Source organism: Mobula birostris, chromosome 16 (assembly GCF_030028105.1).
Source record: "Mobula birostris isolate sMobBir1 chromosome 16, sMobBir1.hap1, whole genome shotgun sequence".
Lineage (NCBI taxonomy): Eukaryota > Metazoa > Chordata > Chondrichthyes > Myliobatiformes > Myliobatidae > Mobula > Mobula birostris.
Genome location: NC_092385.1, coordinates 21,933,901 through 21,955,789, shown reverse-complemented (window position 1 = coordinate 21,955,789; position 21,889 = coordinate 21,933,901). Strand labels below are relative to the sequence as shown.

General features: G+C 40.6%; 1 protein-coding gene across 1 annotated transcript; it reads left to right on the top strand.

Moving 5' to 3' along the window:
* The first annotated feature begins 7,865 nt into the window (after positions 1-7,865).
* On the top strand, positions 7,866-21,053 carry selenok (selenoprotein K). The gene is made up of 5 exons (XM_072280401.1): positions 7,866-7,961; positions 14,273-14,363; positions 14,981-15,067; positions 16,539-16,625; positions 17,462-21,053. Exons 1-5 carry the CDS (start codon positions 7,943-7,945, stop codon positions 17,463-17,465), a joined length of 288 nt encoding a protein of 95 aa, XP_072136502.1. The 5' UTR covers positions 7,866-7,942; the 3' UTR covers positions 17,466-21,053.
* The last annotated feature ends 836 nt before the right edge of the window (positions 21,054-21,889 follow it).

Sequence of the window (21,889 nt, the reverse complement as noted above, 5' to 3'; positions counted from 1 at the left end):
AACCCCTGGCTATGCCAACCTTAAGGAACCACTATTTTAAAAATAAAAAGAGAAAAACAATAACAGAATGCAGCATATAGTGTTACAGTTGCAGAGAAAGTGCAGTGCTGGGAGACAATAAGATGCAAGGCCACAATCAGGTAGATTGCCTGTGGTCACGGGTCTATTTTATCATACAAAAGGTCCTTTCTATAGTCTTACAACAGTGCGATAGAAGCTGTTCTCGAGGTTGGTGCGAAGTGCTTTCAAGTGTTTTTTTTAAAACCTTCTGCCCTATAGAAGAGGGGAGAAGTGAGAATGCTCAGGGTGGGTGAGTCTTTGATTATGTTGGCTGTTTTAATGAGGCAACAAGAAGTGCAGACAGAGACCAAGGGATTGGGGTTGGTTTTCCTCACGTGCTGGTCTTTGGCCCCAATTCTCTGCAGTTTCTCGCAGTGTCAGGCACAGCAGTTATTATACCAACAACACACATCAAAGTTGCTGGTGAACGCAGCAGGCCAGGCAGCATCTCTAGGAAGAGGTGCAGTCGACGTTTCAGGCCGAGACCCTTCGTCAGGACTAACTGAAGGGTCTCGGCCTGAAACGTCGACTGCACCTCTTCCTAGAGATGCTGCCTGGCCTGCTGCGTTCACCAGCAACTTTGATGTGTGTTGCTTGAATTTCCAGCATCTGCAGAATTCCTGTTGTTTGAGTTATTATACCAAACTGTGATACATCCTGACAGCATGCTTTCTACGGTGCATCTATAAAAGTTGAAGTTTAACTGAGTCACACTAAATTTTTGAAGGAAGTAGAGGGCCTGGTGTGCTTTTTTGGCCATGGTATCTACATCGTTGGACCAGGACAAGCTATTAGTGATGCCTGCTCCTAGGAACTTGAAGTTCTCAACCATTGCCACACCACTCTTTAAGAAGGGACGGATGCAGAAGAAAGGAAATTATAGGCCAGTTAGCCTGACTTCAGTGGTTGGAGAGATGTTGGAGTCCATCATTAAAGACGAGGTTTCAGGGTACTTAGAAACATATGATAAAGTAGGCCAAAGTAAGCACGGTTTCTTTAAAGAGAAAATTTTCCTGACAAATCTTTTGGAATTCTTTGAGGAAATAACAGACAGGATAGATAAAGGAGAGTCAGTGGATGTTGTTTACTTGGATTTTCAGAAGGCTTTTCACAATGTGCTGCACATGATGCTGCTTAACAAGAGCCCGTAGTATCACAGGAACGATACTAGCATCATCCGGCCGCTTTTTTTCCATGTTGTATGTCAATGATTTGTATGACAGAATTGATGGCTTTGTGGCCAAGTTCGCAGACGTTAAAAAGGTAGGTGGAGGGCCAGGTAGTGTAGAAGAATGAGTGTGCAGAAGGTCTGAGACAGATTAGGAGAATGAGCAAAGAAGTGCCATATGCAATATAATGTAGGGAAGTGCATGAACATGAACTTTGATAAAAGGAACAAATGTGTAGTCTATTTTCTAAACAGGGAGAAAATTCAAAAATCAGAGGTGCAAGGGGACTTGGGGGTCCTCAAGCAGAATTCACTGAAGGTTAACTTGCAGGTTGAGTCAGTGGTCAGGAAAGCAAATGCAATGTTAGTCTTAATTTACAAAGAACTAGAATATAATGCTGAAGCTCTATAAGGCATTGATCAGATCACATTTAGAGCATTGAGAGTAGTTTTAGGCCTTTATCCAAGAAAAAAATGTGTTGGCATTGGGGAGTGTCCTGAGGGTGTTCACAGCAATGTTTTCAGGAATGAAAGGGTTAATGTATGAGCAGCATTTGATGGTTCTGGGCTTGTTTTCACTGGAGTTTAGAAGAATGAGAGGGTATCTCATTGAAACTTATCGACTATTGAAAGACACAGACAAAGTGGATGTTTCCTATGGTGGGTGAATAGTGGACTAAAGGGAACAGCCGCAGAATAGAGGAACATCCATTTAGAACAGAGATGAGGAAGAACTTCTTTTGCCAGAGGGTGATGAATCTGTGGAATTCATTATTACGGATGACTGTATTTAAAGTGGACATTGATAGGTTCTTGATTAGTCAGGGGTGTCAATGTTTATGGGGAAGAAGGCAGGAGAATGGGGTTGAGAGGAATAATAAATCATCCATGATAAAAAGTGGAACAGACTTGATGGGCCGAATGGCCTAATTCTGCTGTTATATCTTATGGTCTTATTCCAGATGCCATCTCAGACTGAACCAGAACCAAATGTCAATTTAAATAGGGGTGACTACAATGGTATGAAGCCGGCCGGTGCTGTAGGAGCAAATGGTCCTGAGGTCGATTCAGCCAGCCCCTTGCACCCTTTCCATCTATGCTGGGTTGAGCATTGAGCTAGCAACTTGACCTCATAAAAAAGTCAAATGCTACAGAAAGGGCAAAAATGCTGCCCAATGCACCACAAGGTGCAAAAAGGAACAACACAATGGTATGAATGTGGAGTTGTTCAAGGTGGACTGGAAAAATAAGCTAAGAGTCTGGTTCATGGATGAACAGTGGCAGACATTCAGTACTTTAGTCCTTAACACTCAGCAGGAATTTATCCTAAGGAGAAAGAGGGATTCCATGAAAAAGAGGAAATATCAGTGGTTAACAATGGCGGTCAAGGATGATGTTAAATCAAAAGATAGGAATATACAAAGTGGCAAGTGCCAGGGCTTGATCAGAGGACTGGGAAGTTTTTGAGGATTTAGCAGTGAAAGACTGAAAAGCTCAAATGAAGGAAGAATATTCATCTGAGAGAAAACTTCCATGTAACAAAACAAACAGAAAGAACTTCTGTGGATATATTAGTGAAAAGAGGTGGCAAAGATAAATGTGCAACCCCTAGAGAATGAGGCTGGTGAAGGAAACAAAGAAATGACAGATATGTTGAATCTTTTTTATATCAGTCTTCTTGGCAAAGGAACCTGTAAATGGGCTAATGACCCTGCACATATTAGATGGGCTCATTTCCAATGACAGGAAGAACATAGAACATTACAGCACAGCACCGCTCTTTAGCCCCTAACGCTGTGCCGACCCTTTAACTACTGTACTCTAGAATCAATCTAAATAGAACATGGAAAAAAAGAAACTTGCAGAAATAATCCCAATCACAAGGAATAAAATATTTGGGAAACACATTGGGTTAGAGGTAGATAAAACTGAATATAATCAAACCTCTTCAACATGGTTTAATGAAAGGAAAATCATGTTTGACAAATTCACGCAAGCTCTTTAAGGATATTGATGGGGAAGGAGTGGGAACTGTAGATGTAGTGCATTTAGATTTCCAAAAAACAGTTGACAAGGTGCCATATTAGAAGATGTTGTATAAATTAAGAGCCCAGCGTATTGGAGCAAATGAATAAATTGACTGAAAACTGACTAAAACATAGGAAGTGGAGAGATGAAATAAGGCAGGAAGGAGGTAAGTAGTGGAGTATCCCCAAGGATTGGTTTTTGGTCCTCAATTGTTTATGATTTACATTAAAGATCTGGAGGAACGAACAAATATAAGGTTTCCAAATTTGCTAATGATATGAAATTAGGTGGAATGATGTGTTGTGACGAGGACATTGAGATTCTGTGGTGGGATTTAGATTGAGTGACCGCGTGAAAATGTGGCAATTTGAGTTCAATGTGGGAAGTATGAAGTCATGCACTTTGGTAACAGGAATCAAAGGGCAGATTGCTATCTAAATGGAAAGATCACCCAAAAATGTGAAGGTCTTCAGATCTAAATGTTCTTGTGCAGAATTAACAAAATATTTAAAGGCACGTCTAACAAGTAGTTAGGGAGACAAAATACATTTTGGCCTTTACTGCAGTGGGGTTGGAGCTTAAGGATAGAGAGCCTTTGTTACGATTCTATGGGGTGTTAGTGAGGCCGCACCCAAAATAACCAATCAGGATCAGAAACAGGTTTAGTATCACCAGCATATGTTGTGAAATTTGTTGTTACTGCGACAGGAGTACAATGCAATACATAATACCATATAAAATAGTTTAATTAAATGAGAAATGCAAAAAAAAGTAGTGAGGTAGTATTCATGGGTTCTGTATATAGTTCTGGACCCCTTACCTTAAAGAAGGATATCATATTCTTGAAGGCATTCAAAGGGAAGAGGAAGAGGAGGGTCTGTGGAGAGAGGCTAAACAGTTTGGATATGTATTTCCCAGAGTTTAGAAGAATGAGGGATGCCCTTATTTAGATGTATACGATCCTAAGTCAGCATGGCATAGCAGGTGTTGAGATGTCACTTGTGGGAGAGTCACAAGCAAGAGTACATAGTTACAAAATAAAGGACTAGTCATTTACAATTGCGATGAAGAGACAGTAGCCAACCTCTGGAATTCTCGGAGTGCAAAGCACAGTAGAGTCCTAGATTGTTATTGATATTTAACCTGAAGATAGAAGAAGATACTTAAAAAGATAGATGTATTGACTACATAGATGTATTGGCTGAGAAGAAACTTAGATCCTCTCCAGTTTGTCTACTGACACAACAAGTCCACAGTGGGTGCCATTTCATTGGCTCTTCACTCAACCCTGGAACATCTGGAGAGCAAAGATACATTCAACAGCACAGGTAGACCACAAGGCTCGTGCTTAGTCCCTTACTCTACTCACTTTACACTTATGACTGTGTAGCTAAGCACATCTCCAATTCCATATTTAAGTTTGCTACTACTTCAAATCAGGCTGAATCAAAGATGGTGATGAATCAGCATATAGGAGGGAGATTGGAAATTCAGTGAGTGGTGTCACCACAACAAATTTGACTCAATGTCAGGAAGACCAAGGAACTAATTATTGACTTCAGGAAGAGGAAACTAGAGGGCCATGAGCCAGTCCTCATTGGGGGATCAGAGGTGGAGAGGGTCAGCAACTTTAAGTTCCTCAGTGTTACCATCTCAGAGGACCTGATTCTTGAACTTACATGGTATCTGCCCCTCACCTCATGTAAGGGCAATTATGAAGAAAGCACTACAGCACATCTACATCCTTAGAAGTTTGGGAAGACTCAGCATGACACCTACAGTATAACTGACTAACTTCTATAGATGAGTCTTGGAGACTATATTGACAGGCTGCATCATGGTCCAGTATGGAAATACCAATGCCCCTGGACAGAAAATCCTGCAAAGAGTACTGGATATGCCCAGTGCATAACAAGTAAATCCCTCCCCACTATTAAACACATCTACATGGAGCATCGTCGCAGGAAAGAAGCATGCACCACCACGGATCCCACCACCTTGGTCATGCTTTCTTCTCATTGCTGCCACCAGGAAAAGGTACAGGAGCCTCAGGTTCAGGATCAGTTATTACGCCTCAACCATCAGGCTCCTGATCTCTGTTCCAACTTCACTTGCTCCATCACTGAATTGTTCCCACAACCTATGGACTCACTTTCGAGGGCTCTTCACCTTATGTTCTCAATATTTATAGTCATAGTCATACTTTATTGATCCCAGGGGGAAATTGGTTTTCGTTACAGTTGCACCATAACTAATAGTGATAGAACCATAAATAGTTAAGTAGTAATATGTAAATTATGCCAGTAAATTATGAAATAAGTCCAGGACCAGCCTATTGGCTCAGGGTGTCTGACCCTCCAAGGGAGGAGTTGTAAAGTTTGATGGCCACAGGCAGGAATGACTTCCTATGACGCCCTGTGCTGCATCTCGGCGGAATGAGTCTCTGGCTGAATGTACTCCTGTGCCCACCCAGTACATTATGTAGTGGATGGGAGACATTGACCAAGATGGCATGCAACTTAGACAGCATCCTCTTTTCAGACACCACCGTCAGAGAGTCCAGTTCCATCCCCACAACATCACTGGCCTTACGAATGAGTTTGTTGATTCTGTTGGTGTCTGCTGCCCCAGCACACAACAGCAAACATGATAGCACTGGCCACCACAAACTCATAGAACATCCTCAGCATCGTCCGGCAGATGTTAAAGGACCTCAGTCTCCTCAGGAAATAGAGACGGCTCTGACCCTTCTTGTAGACAGCCTGTGTTCTCTGACCAGTCCAGTTTATTGTCAATTCGTATCCCCAGGTATTTGTAAGCCTCCACCATGTCGACACTGACCCCCTGGATGGAAACAGGGGTCACTGGTACCTTAGCTCTCCTCAGGTCTACCACCAGCTCCTTAGTCTTTTTCACATTAAGCTGCAAATAATTCTGCTCACACCATGTGACAAATTTATTATTATTTCTTTTTTAATCTTTTTGTATTTGCACAGTTTGTTGTCTTTTGCACACTAATCGTCCACCTTTTCATTGATTCTATTACGGTTATTGGATTTATTGAGTGTGCCTGCAAGAAAATTAATCTCAGGGTCGTACGTGGTGACATACACGTACTTTGATAATAAACTTACTTTGAACTTTATTGTGTATTATGAGTAACTGGCACAGAAAGGAGTTGAGACCATAAAGGATCGACCATGATCATAGTTAGTGGTGAGGCTAACTTGAAGAGCCGGGTAGCTCACCCCTGCTTCTACTTTCTTGTGTTCTTTGGAGCTCTCTCCGTCAAAGGGTATTTGAATATTTTGAATCCGAGCTAAATAGATTGTTCACAAGGGAGTGTAAAGTACTCAAGTAGAGTGGAATGAGGAGGTAAAGTTACAATCAAATTGGCCATTATCTAAATGTGGAACAGGCTGGGTGGGACTAAGAGAAATTGTCAGAGCAAATAATGTGAGGCTACTTCCTCTGACTGGAGAAACCAGAGCAGGGGGAGTAACTTCACACAAAGGATCAGAAATAAGACAACTCTTTCCTCAGAAGGTTATGACTTTTTGGAAAACATTAATTTCATGAATATGGATGTCTTGTTGCCAATTATAATCATAGTGGAACTTGATTTTGGAGCACTGTCAAAGTCAAGGTTGATGGTGGACTGGGCCAGAAAATAGATTGAAAATGTAGAAATCTATCATAATCTCAGGATGGCAGAAGCATTGTGTGAACAAAATTGACTGGTTGGTCAACATGATAATTTTAGTGCTGAATTCAAATAACTAGATTCAAATAAGCTTCAATGTGGAAGGACACAGAATTGGAAACTGGAATTGGTTTATTATTATCAGATATACCGTAATGCAGTGAAAAGCTTGTCCTCATACAGTTCATACAGATCAAATTATTGTCCGGCGTTTTGAAACAGAACAAGGTAAATATTAACAGAATGCAGAATTAATTGTAAAAGTCACAGATAAAATATAATGCAGGACAAGATCATTACGAGTTAGATCACGAGATCAAGAGTTCATCCTATCACACTAGAGAAATAATTACGTCTTAACAGTGGGGTGGAAGCTCTCCGTCAGCATGATGTTACGTGCTTTCAGGTTTTGTATCTTCTGCGCGATGGAAGAGGGAAGATTTCAAGCAGCAAGTCCAGGGTAGATGTTGAGATATCACGTGAGAGTGTCGGGATGGGTAGGTTGATAATACTAGCTGCTGATTACAGATACTTAAGACATATCTAATCGAAAGTATAATGAAAAATGCTGGAAGTACTCAGTAGACAGCATTTGTGCAGGGCAATCTGAGTTAATTTCCTGATGAGAGATAATCGAATTGAAACATTAACTCTGAAAACCTGTCCACGGACGGCACCTGATCCTCGGTGATTTTCCAGCAATAACTATTTGTCAAATTTGCAACATTTGGAATATTTTACTTTGAACACAAGAGCAAATATTGTTTTTTTCCACAATTTCTGAGTTAATCGGGGAAAGGATTGGTTTGTGAAAGTTGGCAAGAATCTTGCTTTAATCCACGCTTTGATCCTCATTGTAGCTCAAACGGAGTTACACCGGAAGTAGTATTTTCAAACATGGCTGCGGTGAAAGCGCTCTATTGCCCTCTTCGTGAGCGGAAGGAACCGAAGAGAGACCGGATGCGACGACAGAAGGACGGAAAATGGTGTACGTGTCCAACGGTAAGAAGGAAATATCTCTGGAGTGGTGGAGGATGGATGGGGTTGTGGGCGTATGTTTCGGATACAGGCTCGCGGTAATGGTCGGGGTTTAATGGAGTGTTGTGGATGTCAATCGGTTGCTCAGTTTTTGCCTGCGGGATCACGCCGATGTTTCCTGCTTGAAGTAAAACATAACCAGGCGCTGCCAGTAGTCATAGTCACGGTACAAGTTCTACGCACTCCTGCAACATCCACTGGGATTCGAGCTAAAATCCTTTATGTGGAAGGCGGGGGTATGAGGGCTAATTTAAAATGTACAAAACATTTAGGTAATGTCTAAATAGTAGGAATTTAAGATAAACTATACAGCGTAATGTCAATTACAAGGGTAAGTTGACCAAAAATACTTATCTGCACTTTGTTCGGCATTTTGTTATTAATTTCACCTTGCACTGCCTCGATGCACTATGTAATGAATTAATCTGTATGAACAGTTTACAACACAAGCTTTTCACTACCTCTCGGGTTGATGTAACAATAACAAACCAATTCGATGACACGTTACAAGTTGATCATGGGATCTACTAATTGGACCAAACATTACAAAGCTCGGTTCAACATTTGATCTTATAGAAGAAAAGTCTTGACTTACAATCAAAACTGAGTGTGTTCAGTGCTCGACAGATGCTTGGTCAGTTAGCAAAGGCCTGGGTTCCAGTCAGAACACTAAAGAATCACTGCCTGATGGGCAAGTTGAAGCAAGAATATTGATGCCAGGAAGATGATGGTAACGTCTAATAGGATCTGGGTACAAAGTTCAAGTTATAGGAGAGAACCCCATTTTTTAAATGGTACTTCAAATACTGTACCTGCAGCTGCTGGCTCACTGGTGCTTGGATCACAACAGAACCTGCAGTGGCATAGTTAAATTTCTGCCAATGACAGCCAAACTAATGTTATTTGGGGTCATTTTCTGTATCAATGATAGATATTGTATTTTCATACCTGTGATTTTTCTAGAATAACCCAATTCTTAATTAGAGAAATGGGTAAGTTATCTATACTGAGTAATGTATAATCCTGTAGTATTTTATGATTTTAAAATAACAATTTAGCACATTAAAATTAACCCACAAAGTTTTAATGAACTTGGATGGCTTAAGACATAGGAGCAGAATTAGGCCATTTGGCCCATCAAGTCTGTTCCACCATTCAATCATGGCTGATCCTTTTTCTCCCTCCTCAGCCCCACTGCCCAGCCTTCTCCCCGTAACCTTTGATGCCATGTCCAATCAAGAACCTATCAAGCTCTGCCTTAAATACACCCAACAACCTAGCCTCCATAGCTGCCTGTGGTAATAAAGTCCACAAATTCACCACTCTCTGGCTAAAGAAATTTCTCCACATCTCTATTTTAAATGGACAGTCCTCCATCTTGAGGCTGTGCTATCTTGTCCTAGACTCCCCCACCATGGGAAACATCCTTTCCACATCTACACTGGGCCTTTCAACATTCAAAAGGTTTCAGTAAGATCCCCATTCTCCTCCCACCTCCCCCCCCAATCATCCTTCTAAATTACAGTGAGTACAGACCCAGAGCTATCAAATGTTCCTCATATGATAACCCTTTCATTACCAGAATCATTCTTGTGAACCTCCTCTGACCCCTCTCCAATGCCAGTGCATCTTTTCTTAGATGAGGAGTCCAAACTGTTCACAATACTCAAGGTGAGGCCTCACCAGTGCCTTATAAAATCTCAGCATCACATCCTTGCTCGTGTATTCTAGACCTCTTGAAATGAATGCTAACATTGCATTTGCCTTCCTCTCCACCTACTCAACCTGCAAATTAACCTTTAGGGTGTTCTGCACAAGGACTCCCAAGTCTCTGCACATCAGAGTTTTGGGTTTTCTCCCCATTTAGAAAATAGTCCGCACATTTATTTCTACCACCGAAGTGCGTGATAGTGCATTTTCCAATATTGTATTTCATTTGCCACTTTCTTGCCGATTCTCCTAATCTGTCTATGTCCATCTGCAGTCTACCTGTTTCCTCAACAATACCTGTCCCTCCACTAATCTTCATATCATCTGTAAGCTTGGCAACAAAGCCATCTATTCCATCATCAAATTCATTGATATACAGCATGAAAAGTGGTCCCAACACCGACCCCTGCAGAACACCACTAGTCTCTGGCAGCAAACTAGAAAAGGATCCTTATTTCCTACTCACTGCCTCCTACCAATCAGCCAATGCTCCAACCATGTTAGTAACTTTCCTATAATAACATGGGCTCTTAACTTGGTAAGTAGCCTCATGTGTGGCACTTTGTCAAAGGCCTTCTGAAAATCCAAATATACAACATTCACTGCATCCCTTTTACTTATCCCACTTGTAATCTCAAAGAATTCCAACAGGTTTTCCAGGCAAGATTTTCCTTTAAGGAAACCATGCTGACTTTGTACTATCTTGTCCTGTGTCACCAAGTACTCCATAACCTCATCCTTAACAATTGACTCCAACATCTTCCCAACCACTGAGGTCAGGCTAACTGGTCTATAATTTCCTTTCTGCTGCCTTCCTCCTTTCCAGAGTGGAGTGACATTTGCAATTTTCCAGTCCTCTGTCACCATGCCAAAGTCCGATGATTTTTGAAAGATCATTACTAATGCCTGCACAATCTCTACCGCTATCTCTCTTTCAGAAGCCTAGGGTGCAGTTCCTCTGCTGTGGGTGACTTGTGTACCCTTAGGTCTTTCAGCTTTTTGAGCATCTTCTCCCTTGTAATAGTAACTGCACTCACTTCTCTTCCCACACACCCTTCATATCTGGGATACCGTTAGTGTCTTCCACAGTGAAGACTGTTGCAAAATGCTCATTTACTTCATCTGCCATCTCCTTGTCCTTAGTTATTATTTCTCCAGCCTCATTTTCTAGTGGTCCTATATCAACTCTCATCTCACTTATTTTTTTTCATACTTGAAAAAGTTTTTACTGTCCACTTTGATATTGTTTGCTAGCTTGCTTTCATATTTCATCATTTCCATCTTAATGATTTTTAGTTGCTCTCCGGAGGTGTTTGAAAGCTTGCCAATCCTCTATCTTCCCGCTAATTTTTGCTTTGTTGTATCTTCTCTCTTTTGCTTTTACATTAGCTTTGAATTCCCTTGTCAGCCATGATTGTACTATTTTACTATTTGAGTATTTCTTCGTTTTTGAAATACTTCTATCCCGCACCTTCTCATTTTTCCCAGAAACTCTCACTATTGCTGCTCTGCTGTCGTCCCTGCCAGCACCTCCTTCCAATTTACTTTGGCCAACTCCTCTCAAACCTCTCTAATTTCCTTTACTCAACTGAAATACTGCTATGTCAGAAAACACAAAATTCTCTGCAGATTCTGGGGTCAAAGCAACACTCACAACATGCTGGAGGAACTCAGCAGGTCGGGCAGCATCCGTGGAAAAGATCAGTCGACGTTTCGGGCCGGAACACTTCGTCAGGACTGTAGAGGGAAGGGGCAGAGGCCCTATAAAGAAGGTGGGGGGAGGGTGGGAAGGAGAAGGCTGGTAGGTTCCAGGTGGAAAAACCAGTAAGGGGAAAGATAAAGGGGTGGGGAAGGGGAAGCAGGGAGGGGATAAGCAGGAAAGGTGAGGAAGGAAAAGGGGAAAGCACAATGGGTAGTAGAAGGAGGCGGAACCATGAGGGAGGTGGTAGGCAGCTGGGGGAGGGGGAAGAGTAAAACTGGGATAGGGGCAGGGAGGGGGGAGGGAATTACCAGAAGTTGGAGAATCCAGTGTTCATACCAAGGGGCTGGAGACTACCCAGAAGGTATATGAGGTGTTGTTCCTCCAACCTGAGTTTAGCCTCATCATGGCAGTAGGGGAGGCCATGTATGGACATATCCCAATGGGAATGTGAAGCAGAGTTGAAGTGGGTGGCAACCGGGAGATCCTGTCTGTTGTGGCGGACGGAGCGGAGGTGCTCGATGAAGCGGTCCCCCAATCTGCGTTGGGTTTCACCGATGTAGAGGAGGCCACACCAGGAGCACCGGATGCAATAGATGACCCCAACAGACTCACAAGTGAAGTGTTGCCTCACCTGGAAGAACTGTTTGGGGCCCTGAATGGTGGCAAGAGAGGAGGTGTAGGGACAGGTGTAGCACTTACACTTACAGGGATAAGTGCCAGGTAGGAGATCCGTAGGGAGAGGGAGAGGGAGACTGACTTGCCACTCCTCACACAGACATTTTCACAGTATTTTTCCCTTTATTTTACGAGGTTGAGTTGCAATCTCGACACTCAACCCGGCACAGATGGAAAGCGTACTCGGGAGCGGACCCGACTGGTTTCGAACCCGGGAACCTCCGCTCCCGGGTCCGGCGCCGATGTCATTGCACCACCAGCCAGCCCTCTCCCTACCAGATTTCAAATTGAACTCAATCATATTGTGATCACTGCCTCCTAAGGGTTCTTTTACCTTAAGCTCTCTAATCTCCTCTGGTTCATTACATGACACTCAATCCAGTACAGCTGATCCCCGAGTAGGTTCAATGACAAACTGCTCTAAAAAGTCATCTTGTAGGCATTCAACAAACTCACTTTCTTGAGATCCATTTACAACCTGATTTTCCCAATCGACCTGCATGTTAAAATTTCCCATGGCTATCATAACATTGGCCTTTTGATATGCCTTTTCTATTTCCCGTTGTAATACGTGGTCCACATCCCAGCATCCCAGTTGGGAGGACTGTATATAACTGACAACAGGGTCCTTTTGCCCTTGCAGTTTCTTAACTCAACCCACAAGGATTCAACATCTTCTGATCCAATGTTACATATTTCTACTGATTTGAAGCCATTGTTTACCAGCAGAGCCACACCATCTGCTCTGCCTATCTTACTATCCTTCCGATACAATGTGTAACCTTGGATATTTAGCCAAAGCCTATGGAAAAATGGATTTTGTAACTTGCTTCTGTTGTTCAACATCATCAACCTTGAATGTTGTAGGGAGATCATTTTCACTCAGCTAATACCCTCATGAAGGTAAACTTTTGTGTTCAGTTAAAAAATTGATCGTTAAATTCCTTGTTTATTACATGGTATATTTTTGACTTGATTATAAAGTACATTTCAATGTTAGCTTTTTTTAAGAAAAATGATTGTCTAGTTCACATTTATAATGTCTACATTTATAATCAGAGTTAGGGGATTTGTGCAAGATTTTAAGATCCATGTGATATTAAAATATATGGAAATTGGTGAAAACAATCTCAAATTTTTTTTTAAAAATGCAATTTACATTTTGCTGATCAAACTGTTTGAACTTGTTAGTTCGGGAAGGCAGAGAGAGAAAAACCACCTGGTCATCTTTGTTATTACCACACTTCAACTTGCTGCTTTAATTTTGTGCTTAAGTTATCAAACAATTAAGACTTTTTAGGCAAAACCAGGCTAGCGATCTTGTAATGTCAGAACACAAACTAATGGAGTTCTTCCAATCATAGACTGTTTCTTTAGGGGAAAAAAAAAGTAAAGGTACTTTTATAATCATTACAAAATAGTACATCTAATTGGTTTGCCATTTATTAGATGTAGGTGACTTTTAGATGGTAAATTATTTCCCATACTTGTGTGCAATGTTAAAATATCACTGCATATGCAAGTTTCTAGTACTCTACATGTAGCAATAAACTAAAAATGCGTTTCTGTCTGTGATTTGTCAAAGGGAATCTTCTTCCTGATCTTGCCAATATTCGTTGTATTCAGCTGTTACCCACCTTAGTGATTATGTTGATGGAGAAGATTGCAGGTCACAGTGCAAATGACAGCGTTTTTGGAATGGTGCAGTATAGATGACTGAAATATGTGCCACTCCAAAGCACAAAAGTTGACCTTTTTTGTGAGCTGCATAGCCTATTAGTATTCAATGTTTTAGAGAGGTACTTCCAAAATCTTATGCAGCTTCTCGCACTTCCTGCATATGTGTTTTTTTAAATCTTAGAGGCATGTTTCTGCACTGACTTACATACAGGAATTTTCTTAAGCTCAATGCTGGATATGATACTTATATATATTATCAATATTTGTGTACAACCATATTCGAAAGATAATTTTTTGAAAAGGGGTAATTTTGATTAGATGAGGTTTGTAGCACAGCTTCCTGAAGTGGTCAGAACTATATTCATTACACAATTACAGAATTTGAACTGAGCATTGTATGTTGAGGTGAAAGGGAACCAAAGCATATAAATGTTCACTGGAATGTTTCTTCATGGCATTATTGTATACTGACAGCAGTGTTTAAACACTGTACTGCATTCTGTTTCAGGTCAAGTTGTGGATAATAGGAGTCAAGCACCATGGAGCTTATCATCAATTGTTCAGTTTTTCTGGGGAATAGTGGAGTTTATTGCATTTTTGTAAGTATCAATGTGTACTACTAAGAAGAGAAAACCTGCAGATGCTGGAAATCAGAGTCTCTCTCTCAAAATGCTGGAGGAGCTCAGCAGGCCAGGCAGCATCTATTGAAAAAAGTACAGTTGACGTTTCAGGCCAAAACCCTTCGGCGGAACTGGAGAAAAAAAGCTGAGGAGTAGATTTAAAAGGTGGAGGCGGGGGGAGAGAGAAACACAGGTGATAGGTGAAACCTGGAGAGGGAGGGATGAAGTGAAGAACTGGGAAGTTGATTGTCTCCCTTGCCCTCTCTGGTGCCCCTCCCCACTTTTTCTTTCTTCCATGGCCTTGCTCTTTCACCAGCTTCTGGGCTCTTTATATCATCCCTCCCCCTCCAGGTTTCACTCATCACCTGTGTTTCTCTCCCCCCCCCCGCCACCCGCCCGCCTTTTAAATCTACTCAGCCTTTTTTCTCCAGTCCTGCCAAAAGGTTTCAGCCTGAAACGTCGACTATACTTTTTTTCCGTAGATGCTGCCTAGCCTGCTAAGTTCCTCCAGAATTTTGTGTGTGTTGATGTGTACTACTATTTCTTTCTTAAAAAATGCAGAATCTCTACTGAAAATATTTTTATTTTACATATAGCCTTCGAACATTGTTCAATCCATCTGGAACTGACTACAAAACATCTAGAAGTCAGACGTCCTGGGGTAGACCAGACGATGGAAGAGGGTAATTCTAGGCTAAAATAGAGAATGTGTTTTTTTTTTTATTTCATCGATCTCTTGAATCTCTCCTTACACGTACTTTACTGAAAATGGAAGTTGATAAGGAGTTTATTCCATGGCTCTGTATGGCCTCTGATAAAAAGCAAAGCTTCTTATTGCAAGGCAAAAGAAACTCAGAAGTTATCAGAGCAGTGGTATTGAGAGCAACCAGTGGATTAATGGATTTTATTTCAGAGAACAAGAAAACTAAATGCAACATTTCCATTCGGATGCTGGGAAAATGAGCTCCCTAGTGCCCTGGCTGTTAAATATTTATATCATAAATATATCCAGGATGGGCAATGATACAAAGCTAGATTGGCAATGCAGGTTGTAAGGAAGAGCTTTGAGGTATCTAAAGTAAGCGAGCGTGGATGTGGCAGGCACAATACGTTGCGGGAAAACATAAAATTGTCCACTTTAATAGGAAAGATTTTTTTTTTTTTTTTTTTTTTAAATAATAAAAAAAAGGGTTCAGAGGGACCTGCATATCCTTGTACAGGAATTGTTGCAACTGCTTTGGGCTTCACTACCAGTACAAAAAATGCTTACTGTGATAATAGGATTTTGATCAACCTGCATCTAGAATGCCATGTCTGATATCCTTAATTTTTGACATATTAGTGATGTCTGATCCTGAAGGTTGGTTATAACTGCAATAAAGCAGTGCACTGAAGGTTCAGCAGTTACTCTTTGGAGATGGGAGGTGGTGGCGGCTGGGTCTTCCTGAGAGGTGGGATGAAACACACTGGGCCTTTATGTTCTTTTGTTAAGAACAAGAGTTGATCATATTGAAACATTCAAAATTCTCATGAGGCTTGCAGATAGATGGAAAAATAATTTTAAGGGTGTCCTGAATCAGAGATCACAAACTCAAACTAAGGGGTGTTATTTCCAGACTGAGATGAGGAGAAATTTCTTTGAGGTTTGAAAAGACTGAGATACTGAATTTATTTAAGATAATTGTGGATATTATGGAAATGTGGTTAGTGTAGAAAAGTGAAGCTCAGAGATACAAGATCAGACATAATCTTGTTAAATGGTGAAGCAACATGAGGGACTGAATAGTCCACTCCTTTTATTTCCAGTACAAAATTTGCTTTTGTTAAACACTGGTTTCAGGAACCCTCAATAACATTTCTTCCTGTCTGAAAGCTTTCAAGCAAGTATTAAAATGATGCAGTAAGTGTCACTCATAATTTACTTTCTTCTGTCAGTATACTGCTTGAAATAGATTAAAGTTGAGGATGGAAGTTGGAATAAACATTTGTGTTAAAGTGGGTTAGTAAAAGGAACCTTAAAATACACTGATACAAATAAACTTTAATATTTTAGGTTGTTTGTTAGAAATTGTGCAGTATGATTTCAGATTATGTATTGATATTGTATCCTATTATTTCTATTTTCATTTTGTAAAACAATTAATTTTTTTAAAGACCGCCTGGAGCTCCACGGAGAAGAATGGGTCGAATAAATCATGGAGGAGGTCCGGCACCACCTCCAATGTCTGGAGGATGAGGAAGGTACGCAGGTGGTGGTTGCAAACAGGAATTTGTTGGTATTGTGTTACTCCATGGCTGCAAGGGTGCACCATTACTGAAAATAATGATTACTTCATCAGCAACTTCTAAATCAGTTATCTTTGTCCTCCTGGGTGGGTTTAAGGAAACAAGTGCTTGGGAATTCATTTTGTCAAGATTTGTAAATATCCCTTCAGCAATATGGGTTGTAGCATAGCAGAATTGTTGAATTGCTGCAGATATTGAAGATATTGGCTGCTTTACTGCCAGCTCCACAGTGGCAATTAGGGATGGACAGATTTTAGCTCTACCAGTATCACTCTCATATAACAAACAAATTAAAACTATTAACATTACGAACTTTGTTTTTAACTTGCTCTTCTTTACTCTGTTATCTGTCTTGTGCAATATTTGACAGCCATGCATTATGGCAGGCTTAAGCAGACTATAAATCAATGTTTTGCTGCACGCAAGCAAAAAGATAATTAAATCAACAGAGCCAGTATCACAAATGGTCATTGTCCTTATTCACATAAGTGCTTATGGTATTTATTTTGCAATCTTTTAAGAGGTGCTCATTTGCTTATTAAACTTATATTCTTGACCATCAATTTACAGGTGTTGGTTTGTAGTGTAATCAGTTAAATAGTTGGATTTAATATTTATCTTAGTCGTCACGTTGTTCTACTTATTACTGTGACTGAACTGAGGAAATTCAAGGCCTAAACTACTGTTCAATAGCAGTATGAGCATCTTGGTGTTCAATAATTATACAATGGAATAGGTTTTTGAAAGAATTTAGGGGTAAAAAGTGACATTTTTGTAAAACCTCTTTACAGGTAAATGCCTGCTTTCCAAAGCAGGCACCGGCTCATGTATTCACCGTGATGTGAGAAGATTGGAAGAAACTGGAACTGTCAAGTTTTACTAATATGAAGGGGTGAATGCACTCGTCCATGCAGAAGTGTTGCCCTCTGTTAAATGCAGCGGATAATGATGTTGTGCCAGGAATACCTGAATTCAAAGGTTCTGGCACAATGGAAATGCAACTGCATGGTATCTCAGAAAAAAGATTTCAAGTATTTTCAGACTTGTATTTGAATTGTCTTATATTGAACTGAACTGCTGTTCTTTGTCTTTCCATTAATAAAGTATTTAAAGTGTTGGCCTACAATAGTGTGCTAAAGGTTAATAAGTTAATATTTTTATTAGCTACACTTGTGAAACCTGTTATGCTCAATAGCCTCCCTAAAGAAAAGGCAGATAAATTCCCATAAGTAAAATACAACTGCCTAACAATTAATGTAGTTTAACAAAAAATAAACACCAGAATGTACGCATGTACATACGAGTGTGTATATATGTATATATAGGAGATACAATTGAAATGCAAATGCACTTACCATACATCACTTCTAGGACTACCAATTCTTATAGTGCACTGGCACCATACACGTTTCTGTGGTGTTTCACAGACAGCAACGCAAGCCCTTTGTCCCACAAGAACAGAAGAAATTATGAACAGGAATAGGCCACCAGGTACCTCAAGCCTGCACTGCTAGTCATTATATTAATGGCTTTTCTATGCTGGCTTCAACTCCCCTTTTGTGCCAGTTCTCTAATGTTATTTACCTGTGTAAAATATGTTTAATGAACTGCTTCCACCATCCTCTAGCTGAGAATTCCAAAGATTCACTATCCTGAGGAAAGAAATTCTATGTATCTCAATTTTAAATGACCAGCTCCTTGTTTGCCACTCCCCCACTAATGGAAACATCTCAACAGCTACCCAATGAAATGTTCTCATCTTTGAATAAGATGGCACCTCAAATCTCAAAGAATACAGACCTAAGCTATCCAGTGCCCCTGTGTTGGATATCCCAGGAATTAGTCTGATGAATCTCCTTCAAATTTCTTCTAGTATTACTATATCCTTTCTCAAAATAACTGCACAATATTCCAGGAGTGGCTTCATCTACATCTTGTACAACTTAAAGCCCAACTCTGCTATTTAGCTTATTATCTACTGATTAGACCTGCTTGCAGATATTTAGATTCATACACACTAGAACAGATATATTTCCAAACTTTACACTTGTGCACTCTGCCTTTTCAATAATGACCTGCTTTTTGATTTCTATTACCAAAGTCCTTGACCTCCCAATTCCCACATTAAACACCATTTGCCAGGTATTTCTGTAACCTATTGCTCAGTCACAGTGTCCTCATCATAACATGTCCATAAGACCTAGGAGCAGAATTAGGCCATTCCATCATGGTTGATGTATTATCCCTCTCAATCTCATTTTCCTGCCTTTCCCCTGTAATCGCTGATGCCCTGATTAATCAAGGACTGATCAACCTCAGTCTTAAATATATCCAATGACTTGACCTGAACAGCATCTGTGGCAAAGAATTCCACAGATTCAGCACCCTATGGCTTAAGAAATTTTTCGTCATCTGTTCTAAATGGATATCCCTCAATTCTGAGGCTGTGTCCTCTGGTCCTAGTCTCACCCACTACAGGAAAAATCCTCTCCACATATACTCTATCCAGACCCTTCAATATTTGATAGGTTTAAATGAGATTCTCTCCGCCCCCCCCCCACCATTCTTCTAAACTCCAACAAGTACATGCCCAGAGCCATCAAACATTCCTCATTAACTCTTTCATTCCTGGGATCATGCTCGTGAACCTCCTCTGGACTCTCTCGAATGCCAGCATATACTTTTTTAGATAATGGACCCAAAACTGCTCACAATACTCAAGTTCAGTCTGACCAATGCCTTATAAAGGTTCAGTACTATCCTTGCTTTTATATTCTAGTCCTCTCAAAATGAATGCTAACATTGCATTTGCCTTCCTTACCACCAAATCAACCTGCAAGTTAGCCTTTAGGGAATCCTGCATGAGAACTCCCAAGTCTTGCTGCATCTCCGAGTTTTGAATTTCTCCCTGTTTAGAAAATAGTATGGGCCTTTTATCCTCCTGTCAAAGCGCATGACCGTGCACTTCTCTACATTATATTCCATCTGCCACTTCTTTGCCCATTCCCCCAATCTGTCTAAATCCTGCAGACGCACTGCTTCCTCAAAACTGCCTGCCTCAACACTTAGCTTCATTATCGTACGCAAACTTGGCCGTAAAGCCATTAATTCCTTCATCAAAATCATTGACATACAGCATGAAAAGAAGTCTTCCCAACACAAACCCCTGCAACATACCACTAGTCACCAGCGCCCAACCAGAAAAGGGCCCCATACTTGAAATTAGCCCAGAATAGGCAGTTCTGGCCCTTCAGCCACGCCACCCAGCGACCCCCAATTTAACCCGAGCCTTACACAGGACAATTTACATTGACCAATTAACCTACCAGCCAGTACATCTTTGGACTGTGGGAGGAAACCCACGCAGTTAAGGGGAGAACGTACAAATTCCTTACAAGCCTCAGTGGGAATTGAACCCACGTCACTGGTACTGTAAAGTGTTGTGCTGACCACTATGCTACCATGCTATTCCTGGTATTGTTTGAATAAGCTATTTGAATATCAACTATTGTTCACTGACTGACTTGTCATTATTTTCCCAGCCCACTTTAGACAAATCCACCTTCATACCATTCTAGTTTCCCTTATCTAAATTAAAGATAGTGGTTTTGGTTCTTGGTGTTCTCCCTCAGGTTACATCTTAACTATTATTACAGTTGTGGTCATTACTTCCTAGCTGTGGTTAACCTATTAGATCTCTTATTAATCCTTATTCATTGCACATGTTCAAATCTAAAGTAGCTTATTCCTGGGAAGATTTCATAACGCACTGCTCAAAAAGGAATCCCTGACACTGTACACAAAATCTTCCATGATTCTCTTGCCAGTACGATTCATTCAAATAATATGCACATTAAAATTTCACATAACAATTGCAATTCTTTTTCCCCTATTTATGCTCTGCCCGATCAAGAGGTTACATTTTGAGGGCTCACAGAGTATTCCCACCTGATTGTTCTTTTCTCTGCTATTCATGGGTTCAACCCAAACCAATTTTACATTATTATCCACTGCCTCTATATCACAACTCAACACACACAAAATACTGGAGGAACTCAGCAGGCCAGACAGCATCTATGGAAAAAAGTACAGTTGACATTTCAGGCCAAGACCTTTTAGCAGGTTGCTTGGATTTCCAGCATCTGCAGATTTTCACTTGTTTGCGATGTCACAACTCAATTTATTTTGATACCTTCCTTGATTTACAACAATATCCTGTCACCTTTTCCTTTGGTCTGTTACTTTGGAACACTGTATAACTCGGAATATTGAGTATCTATTTTTGGTAACTGTGCAACCAAGTCTCTGCAAAACCTTTTAGATCATACTGTAAACTATCTTACTGCAAATCTGCTTGTATTCAAATAAAAACCATTAAGCTGACTTACTAACTGGATTTCTGTTGTGCTGCATGCTTTGTTTACATGTTCTGCCCAGTGTACCACATTTTGCCAATTCCCCACTTGTCATTGTGCTCTCATTTCCACTTGATTTATTAAGCATCCCATTCTTGGAGCCCTCCCACCTTCCTATTACAATGCAGTACAGGCTAAGCATTGGCTTTCACACACTGTATCATCCATATACAGTGCCTAAAAAGTATTCAGCCCCTCCCCAGAAGTTTTCATGTTTTATTGTTTTACAATATTGAATCACGGTGGATTTAATTTGGCTCTTTTGAAACTGATCAACAGAAAGGACTCTTCCAGGTTAAAGTGAAAGCAAATCTCTACAAATTGGTATAAATTTATTACAATTATTAAACACATAATTGATAGCATAATTACTCACCCCCTTCAAGTCAGTATTTAGTAGGTGCACCTTTGACAGCAATTACAGCCTTGAGTCTGTGTGGATAGGTCACTATCAGCTTTGCACATCCGGACACTGCAATTTTTCCCCCATTCTTCTTTACAAAACTGCTCAAGCTCTGTCAGATTGCATGGAGATTGTGAATGAACAGCCCTTTTCAAGTCCAGCCACAAATTCTCAATTGGATGGACTCTGACTTGGCCACTCCAGGATATTAACTTTGTTGTTTTTAAGCCATTCCTGTGTAGCTTTGGCTTTATGCTTGGAGTCATTGTCTTGCTGGAAAACAAATCTTCTCCCAAGTCACAGTTCTCTTGCAGAATGCATTAGGTTTTCCTCCAGGATTTCTCTGTACTTTGCTGCATTCATTGTCCCTCCACCTTCACAAGCATGCTAGGGCCTGCTGC